General features: G+C 57.6%; 1 protein-coding gene across 1 annotated transcript; it reads left to right on the forward strand.

Moving 5' to 3' along the window:
- Nucleotides 1-1,025: 1,025 nt before the first annotated feature.
- FNDC5 (fibronectin type III domain containing 5) lies at nt 1,026-8,727 on the forward strand. Its single transcript, XM_060625070.2, has 6 exons — nt 1,026-1,285; nt 2,910-3,025; nt 3,519-3,717; nt 4,052-4,141; nt 6,202-6,335; nt 7,204-8,727. The coding sequence occupies exons 1-6, from the start codon at nt 1,078-1,080 to the stop codon at nt 7,240-7,242; spliced, it is 786 nt and encodes a 261-aa protein (XP_060481053.1). The 5' UTR covers nt 1,026-1,077; the 3' UTR covers nt 7,243-8,727.
- The last annotated feature ends 415 nt before the right edge of the window (nt 8,728-9,142 follow it).

Here is a 9,142-nt window from a genome sequence, read left to right on the forward strand (position 1 = left end):
GAGCCATCCATGCCCTTTATTAACTGTGGTTACTTGCCAAGTCTCCAAAGCCCCCTGCACTTTAGAGTCATTAGCTCACTCACTGCTCACAGCACTCAGCCAGGCTAGAATGGTGGGGGAGGGGGCTGGAGCTACTTTTCCCTCACCCGCTCTTGGGAAGAGATTGTTCCAGATTGTTCTCTGGCTGGGGAGTAGCTAGCACAGACAAGTTGTAGGATCTCAGGGATGGTAGGGTGGGTGAGTTCACTCCGGGTGGGGAGACAATCGAGTCAAGCGCACGTGTGGGAGTCAGATCAGCCTGTGTTCAAATTCTGGCTCTGCTGTGAGTCCTGGGGCAAGTCAAGTGACCCCTCTGAGCTGCAGTCTCCTGTGCAAAACGGGGGCCGCAGAGAACTCCTTAAGGGGTTCAGTGAGAAGCAAGGGGCATCGCGCAAGTCAAGCCCTCGGCACAGTGTCTGGCACCTAGTAGGTGCGGGCTGTTACTCTCATGGAGATCAAAAATGGAGGTCCAAAGAAGGGGGAAAGACTGGCCGGCCGGGGTCACAGAGCTAGGTCCCCAGTGAGTCGGAGCACCCTCTTCTCCGCCACGGTGAAACGCTGAGCACCTACTGAATGCACCCCAGCGCCTACTAGGCACTCTAGGCCCCCCAGTCCCTGTTGTGACACTCCCCTCGGCTCACGTCTGTCCAGGCCTGCGAGGCCTCCGGTCTGGGGTGAGGGATGGGGACCCCCAGGCCGAGGGAGGGCGGGCCACGGCGGGGGTGGCGGGCACCGATATGCGTCTCGGGGCGCGCGTCCTCCCTCTCCCTGGGGAAGGGCAGGGCAGGGGCCAGGTCGGGCCGTGTGCTGGGGGGGTGGGGGAGGGGGACAGGGGCTGCGCGCGGGCGAGCGGTGGGAGCCCCGCGCAGCCGGCGGGCCGGGAGGGGGCGGGCGTGGGGGCGCCCTCCGCCCTCACCCCGCCCCGCGCCTCTCCCCGCAGCGGGGGCGCCCCGCCCCCCGGGCGCCCGACGTGGACGCGGCCGCCGCCGCCGCCGCCGCCGCCGCCGCCGCGCGGGAGTCGCTGTCCGCGGAGCCGACATGCAGGCGGCGCGGGGCGGCGCGGGGCGGCCGGGCCGGGCGGGCCGCGGGCCGCAGCGCGAGCGCCAGCGGCCGCCGGGCGCCGGAGCCGCGTCCCCCTGCGCCGCCCCGGGCCGGCCGGCCGGACGAGCCGCCATGCGCCCCGGGCCGCCCCGCGCCGCGCTCCGCCTGTGGCTGGGCTGCGTCTGCCTCGCGCTGGTGCAGGCGGGTAAGGGGGCCCGGGCGGGGGGCTCGGCGCGGGGCGGGCGGGCGGGAGTCCTCCGGGCCCTTCCTGCCTCCCTGCCCCCGGCCTCTTCCCCACCTCTTGACCCCCAGGCCCGTCCTCCAGCCCCTGCCCCCCCCACCCCCGCCCACCACCCCAGCCCTGGGGTCTTTGGGGTCTAGGGTCTTGTGATTCCCCGGTCCCCTCATCCCATTGCCCTGACCCCAGGCCTTTGCCTCAGGTGCCTGAGCTGAGCTCCCTTGTCTGGCCCGGGGAGCAGCCGAGGACACCAGTCCCCCAACCTTGGGCCTCCCTCCCTGTCCCCAAAGCCCTGCAGGACAACTCTGCAGGTCGGAGCAGGATGAGGTCCCAGTTTGCGTGAGCATGTGTGAGGGGGATGGGGACTGGCACCCTAGGGCTCTGGGTGGGTGGGATGGATCCCTGAGCCTACTGCAGTCACTGGCCTGCCCCGTGTGCCCGCCTCATCCTAACCCAGCCCAGGCTCTCCCCAGGCTCTGTATCTGTCCCTTTGGCTTCTGGCGCCTCGCTCATCTGTCCCTCTACCCATCTCTCTGTGGCTCAGTGCTTTCTCTCCCTCTCTCTCTGCTTCCTCTCTACGTCTGTCTCTGATAGCCCACTTGTCTGTTTTTTGGTTCTGTGTCTGCCGCCGCCACCTGTCTGTGTCCCTCTGTCTCTATCTCCACTTTGGCTTTGTCGCCCCAGGCCCAGCCCCTTGGGCCTCAGGTCCACCCCTCTGTGGGGTGAAGGGTGCTGGTCAGGGCCAGGTGTCCCCCTTGCAGCACTTGCCCCTTGGGAGACAGAGAGGCTGTGTGACTCACGGCCCCTCTCCTAGAGAGGTTCTTCCTTCCCTGACCTCCACCATCCTGTCATTCTCCCTTCTTGACTGACCCCCTCTCACCCTTTTCCCATATCCAGAAGACTTGACCCACCCGTACTCTTGACTCTCCCCTGAGAGAACGTGCTCTGCATGACCCCATCTTCCCCTGCCACCTCCCTACCTGCCTCTCGAGGCTGGCAGAGTGTGGAGAAGAGGCTCACCTAGATAGACCCCTCCCCGGGCTTCGTTCTGTCTGGATCCTGGGTCACTACAATACTGGGGGTTCTTCTTGTGATCCTCAGTCCCAACCCAGGGCTCACCCTGGCCTGGCTCTTCTCGACCTCTGGGTCTTTCTCCTTCCCTCAAGGTCACTTGACAATGTGGTATTATAGAAAGAGCACTGGACTGGGAGTCCTTTTGACTGCTTTTCATCAGACTAACTTTCAGCACCTGCAACCCTGGCCACCTATGCCTCCTCCCGCCCTACCAGCGCCCCCCCCCCCCGACCTCTTTCCACTCCTCCGTTAGATCTGGCCCTAGCCCAGGCCCGTCAGTTCTAACTTGGACTGCTGATCGGGCCAGTGTGATCACTGGGGACTCCCATCCTGGACATGAGGAGCCTGGGGACTCTCAGACCTGGCTCTTCAACCACTGATGAACTGAGATGTGCCAGCCCCATGGAGGCCTTCTTCCTTCCCCACTGTGTGGCCTTCCCCAGGTTTCCACTTATGAGACAGTGGCCTGGGCCCCACAGCAGGGGGTGCTCAGGCTCAGGTGCCTCCCCACCCCCAGACAGCCCCTCGGCCCCAGTGAATGTCACTGTCAGGCACCTTAAGGCCAACTCTGCAGTGGTGAGCTGGGACGTCCTGGAGGATGAGGTTGTCATCGGATTTGCCATCTCTCAGCAGGTAACCCTTGAGGGTCTGGGAGGGAAGAACACATCAAGATAGTAGCAGGAGATGGGGGGGTGCAGAAATAGAAAGGAACAAGGAGCAAGAGGGACAGGCAGAAGAATTGCACATATGGCTTGGAATGGGGACCCCAGCGGGGAACGGATCAGTAAGGAGGGCTTAGGGGCCTTTGACTGGAATCTGGGAATCAAGAGCCTGGTTTTGATCTTAAACATAAGACCGAGGTTTGGGGCCCGGTTCAAGTTCTCACTGGGGAGACGGTCTTGGGCAACTTCTGTAACCTCTCAGCACCCAGTCTCCTTATCTGGAAACAGAGATAACGATAGCTCCCTGCGGAGGTGAAGGGATTGGGGAGGAAGCTTATGTGTATAAAGGCTTTATTTATAAAAGCATGGTAGCTGGGTGAGCCCATGTCACCGCCAGAGAGGTGGGCAGAGTGGGGTCGGTGACGGGGCGCTGACAGCAGCGGGCCTGGCATTTTCCTTGGCAGAAGAAGGACGTGCGGATGCTGCGCTTCATCCAGGAGGTGAACACCACCACCCGCTCGTGCGCCCTCTGGGACCTGGAGGAGGACACCGAGTACATTGTGCACGTGCAGGCCATCTCCATTCAGGGCCAGAGCCCAGCCAGCGAGCCAGTGCTCTTCAAGACCCCTCGTGAGGCTGAGAAGATGGCGGCCAAGAACAAAGGCAGGCCCAGGGCACTGTTGGGGGGGGGTGCGGGGTGAGGCTTGAGGAAAGCGCCAACCCCGTTTCCTCCCCCACTGCCCACACCCTGCTGCCTAGTAAAGCAGTACCTGAGAGAGGAGGTCACCTTAGTCCCCAAACAATGAGGATATAGCCTCTCAGCTTTGGGTCAAGGCCCTGTTGCTGCTGCCCCAAGGAGCCATCGGCATGTTCCCAAATCTCTTTTTGTTAGATATCTGGGCACCTATAGAAATAAGCACTTAAGGTCTTGGGCCTGGCCCTAGAGGGGTGGCTGGGAATGAACGGAGCCTCAGACCTGGTGTGCCCCTCCCCACAGATGAGGTGACCATGAAGGAGATGGGGAGGAGCCAACAGCTGCGAACCGGCGAGGTGCTGATCATCGTGGTGGTCCTGTTCATGTGGGCCGGTGAGTCTGCCTCCAAGCTCTAATTCACTCGACTTCTGGGGAATGAAGGCCCCTGGCCAGACCCCTTTTCTCACAGGAGCGAAGGGTGGGGGCTTGGAGGCAGCTGAGAGATAACATGAGAAGCCTCAAAGTCTTGCTCTGGGGGCCAGATATGACCTCTCACAAAAAAACTTAGTAGATTGAGAGCTGCCTTGGAGCACTTGGCCTTCCCTCCCTCAGGAGTAGTTCAGGCTCCTGGGGTGGACGCATCCACAGCCCCTTTGCCTTCTGGCCTTGGCTGCAGCCGCCATGCCTCCTTCTGGGTTGCTGGGTCTCCAGTCCATCCATTAGAATGGCCATCTTGCATCTTGTTCCCACAATGCACTGCTTTTCCCTCTCTTTAGCTTTTCTTAGATGAGGTAGTTGGGCTCATGTCTCTCCCTTTTCCCAATTGTCTGTGAGCTACCTGAGGATAAAGAACAAACGTCATCTTTGTACTTAACTCAACCAGCATTTTCTGAACGGCCATCCCATTCCAGATAGTAGTACTATAGTCGTGACTAAGGAGAGCCCTGGGCTTGCAAGGAACCGGGTCTGGGAGGCCCATACTTAACTGTGATTCAGTGTGATGAGTGCCATCACATGAGGGCAGAGGAGAGGGAATTAATTCTGGGGCTAGGAGTAGAAATCGGGAAGAACACAGAGAGGAGGAAACATGGGGATTGAGCTTTGAAGGATGAATAGGAGTTCACCAGGCAGCCAATAAAAGGAACAGTGTTCTGATGACAGTGTGTAGAAGAAACAAATTGAGTTCAGTCTGGCTCAGTGCAGCTGTGACCCAAGAGAGAAGGTAGAAAGGGGACAGTAAAGGACGGTGAGGCTGTAAAGTAGGCTGGAGTCTGTTTTGAGGGACTCGAACACCATGCCAAATCTGCATTAGCATGGTGGTTGAGAGGACAGGCTGTATCGAGAAGTGTTTGGAAAAAATGTTCTGTAGGCACATCAAAAAACAGGTGCTTGTAGGGCACCTGGGTGGTTCAGTCAGTTAAGTGTCTGACTCTTGATTCCGGGTCAGGTCACGATCTCTCAGCTCATGAGATCAGAGCCCTATATTGGGCTCTGCGCGGACAGCTTGGAGCCTGCTTGGGATTTTCTCTCCTTCTCTCTTTGCCCCCTCCCCTGTTTGAGCTCTCTCTCTCTCTCTCTCCCTCTCTCTCTCTCTCTCTCTCTCAAAATAAATAAGAACTTAAAAAAACAAAAAACAGGCACTTGTAGAAAAAGGACCAAAAAACACAAAGGATTTTACAAAAGAGGTTTATGGTGTGTTATTAGACTGGGCACAGACAATATTTAGATAACCGTAACAATATAAACATGGTGAACTAACCCAAGATTGTGATGTGACTCTGTTAGGATCGTGGGGAAGGAAGCGGGGTATCTACCATGGTGGAAAGTCAAAAGGTAGTATCTAAAACAGATCAAGAAATAGCACTATAAATAAAGCACAGAGGTAAAAATGGAGAAGACACCTACCAGCACTGGAGTTGGCTGCCTTAATAGTATCTGACTTTCAAAAACTATGACGTTCACGTCTTATTCGTTTGCTAACAATGAACATCTAGCAGAGCGCAGGCCCTGGAGTGCGCATCCCGGCTCCGCCACCGCAGGACCTGGAGTAGGTGCTGAGGCGCTCTGCATCGGCGTCCTCACTGGTAACCTGGGGAGGGTAATTACAGGTACCCTCCCAGCGCTGTGAGGACGGTGGCATTGGCCGAGTCAGTGCAGACTGCACGGGGCCTGGCACGTGCTCAGCGAATGTTACGGTTTCTATTTCCCCTAAGGGGAAAAGGGAGCTGTCCGAGGTTGAATGCGGGGAAGGTGGGATCAGATGAGTGTCGTAGGAAGATCAGCCCAGCCGCAGCAAAGGGGTTGGCTTAGTGGGGGACAGGTGCAGTGGTGCAGGGGAGAGGCCATCTGGAGCTCAGTATCTAACAGGGGCCCAGCAGATGCCAGCGGGAATGAAGCGGACAGGCGGGCCTCGAGCTCTGGCCTCTCACTGCTCTCTCTTGCCTCCCTCCCAGGCGTCATCGCCCTCTTCTGCCGCCAGTATGACATTATCAAGGACAACGAACCCAATAACAACAAGGAGAAGACCAAGAGTGCGTCGGAAACCAGCACACCAGAGCACCAGGGCGGAGGTCTTCTCCGCAGCAAGGTGAGAGGGAGTCTCGGACCTGGGTGGGCGGCCCCTGGGCTCAGCTCGGGTCCCAGCGTGGCTGCAGCTGGGTAGGGCCACTCTTGGCCGCTGCCTGGGTGACACACGGGACATAGCACATCGATTTTGGACCTTCTCCAGGGACCAGCGGGGTTAAACAGATGCGGTGACCGGGGAGGGCAGATTTCTCGGTTGGTGTGGGACCACGCAAATAGGGGGTTCTAGGCCCATTTCTGCTCCTGCTGTGCTGTGTGACCTTGACCAGGCACTTCACCTCTTTGTACCTTCGTTTCCTCTTCTGCAAAACAGATATGAGAACCTTTTCAGTGCTCGCTCTGAGCAGCTCAGAAGAGACGGTGGAGAAGTGAGAGATGTCATGGTTCTGACGATGATTATCCAACAAACATCTGGCCCTCTCCACATCTCCTCCCTCCATCTCCTCACACCCCCTGGCTTACTGTCCTCTCTCTTGGCTTCTCTCTTTCTGCCGCGTTTTCCTGAAGCCTCTTTTTAACCCCCATCTCCAGAAGCACCTCAACAATGTCAGTGGCTGAGGCTGCACTCAGAGGCAGATCCGCAGGATGCGCGAGAAACGGCCGGCGGGATGGCCCTGCCGGGGGTGGACAGGGGGCCTGGGGCCGAGGGCCCAGCACCCAGTCTTGGCCACTAAGCGAGTGAGGCCGAAGGCTGGGTTTAAGAAGGCAGAGAGACGAGGCACGCGGGCAGGGCCACTCCTTTCCTTCACCGCGGGACGAGAGCCTGGCTTTTAGGCTGCAGCCCTTCCTTCTCGTGTCCTCTCTCTAGTTCCAACCTTGCAAGAAGTCTATTCAATTAGCCCTGGCTGCTTCTCTCATTTTTTTCCTCCCAGTTTCCAAACAAGCCCTCGGTGAACATCATCGAAGCATGACTGCCCGTCTGCAGGGAAAAGGATTTCATTTTTCTTCTCTGCTGTCCCCGGGTCCATGGGCACCCGGACGGGGAGGACTGCGGATGGGGGGAGGCACAGCCGGCCGCACCGTTGGCACTCTTCCCCATCCTAGTCTGCTGAAGGAAACCGAACTGTGAACCCAAAATCTGCAAAAAATAAGCCACAAAACTAAAAGGCCTGGCCCCATTCTGGAAAAGGCAAAGCTGCATGAGACACAGCCTTCTTTCTGCCTCCTCGCCTCTTCTGGACTGGCTTCCTCTTTGAGACAATGCACAGAGCTCCCGGGAGATGACAAGCACCTAGACTGACTTCAGCTGTGTCTTTCAGACTGAGAGCCTTCAGGAAAGCCACAGGGCAGGAGCACGGCTGCCAGCAAGCCTTTCCTGGATCCAGCCATCAAGGACTTGCGGTGTGATGCACAACTTTGCGAGTGTGTAAGATGTTATGTTTTGTCTCTTTGGAAAATGTGACGGAAGGGCTTCACTCCAGAGGGCAGAGGAATTCCCCAAGCTGGTTGCCCGCAGCCTCTGTCTTCTTTGGCCCTTATTTTGACCCTTAACATAATTAGTCTGCAGTCTTAAGAAGACAAGGTAGGAAAGAGACCTGGACGGTACTGGCCCCATTTCTTTAGGAAGAGTCTTGGAATTGTGACAATGTTGGCTTACATGACTGAAAAGGTGTGTCCACATGGGACATCCTGGGGGCTGCTAAATCACCCGCTCTGGAATGGAAGCTGCTAGAAGGCAGGCCTGAGCCATTTACCACAGACAGAGCAGCCCTGGCCTCTGGGGTCTCCATATCTTGCCATCTCATCCAGGGTTCTGTGAAAGCTACCCAGGGTCCTCATGTCCTTCCCTAGAGCCTGAGTGGTGTGAGGTGACAGGTCTCTCTCTCCACTGCCCCTTTCTGGCAAACAAAACAAAACAAAACAAAAATGGTGCTTGACAGGGGAAGGCAGACTCTTCCCTAGGACTGCAAGTTACAGCCGCTGAATGCCTGCGTGTGAAGAGATGGGCCTCTGCGTCTTCCATTGGTGGCTAAGGACGGGCATGTGGGAGGACCACACCTAGCACAAGCCTGGCACACAGTAGGCGCTCAGTGAATACCTGCTGAACTGAATGGTAAGAGCAGTGGCCCCCAAGCCATAGAGCTGAAAGCCATCACCCAAAGACCGGCCCCACCATCCGGTCTATAAGAGCTCTCGTGGCTAGGCCAGCCACTGCTCTGCTTCGCCCTGGTGTGGCAGCACAGGGAGGGAGGAGAGACAGGGTGAAAGGCAGATGTCAGCAATACTAAGGGCTTCCTCATGGGAGGGCATGAGGCTCCACTCATTGTCTTGTGACTTCCATCCCTGCTGAATGGGACTGCAAGGCCAAGGCTGCTTAGGGGAGAGGTCCTTACCTCTGATTCAGTTAGAGCAATAACCTCTTTTTAAATGTAAAATAAAAGACAAATGAAAAGGCACATCCTTGTCTTCTGGTAAATGCCCAAATGTTGCCCTCTTTTTCTGGCAATTGGCAGCAAGTCAGGATGTGTGGAGGAGGGAGTCGGTTCTCTCTCTCTCCATTTTGGCCTGCAGCTTCTTAGGGACATGCCTGCCAGCCAAGCTGGAGTTGGAAGGGAAATCTCGAACAGATGGGGGTGCACGTGTAGGAGGAGAAAATAGCTGCTCCATCATCCCATTACTGAGGCCCCCAAATCCAGGCTCGGGCTGCCTCATCGCCTAGGTATGCAGGCTGGTGCTCAGTTTTTAAAACAAAGGGTTTTCCCCTCTGGGCAGCGCTGGGTGTTTTCCCCGACCCGAAGGAATGTGGTTCTTGTTTCTCCCCAGGGTGAGGAGGGGAGCGGAGAGGAGCTGCGGAAGCGGCCTGCTGCAGCG

This window comes from Panthera onca, chromosome C1, assembly GCF_046562875.1.
Source record: "Panthera onca isolate mPanOnc1 chromosome C1, mPanOnc1 haplotype 2, whole genome shotgun sequence".
Lineage (NCBI taxonomy): Eukaryota > Metazoa > Chordata > Mammalia > Carnivora > Felidae > Panthera > Panthera onca.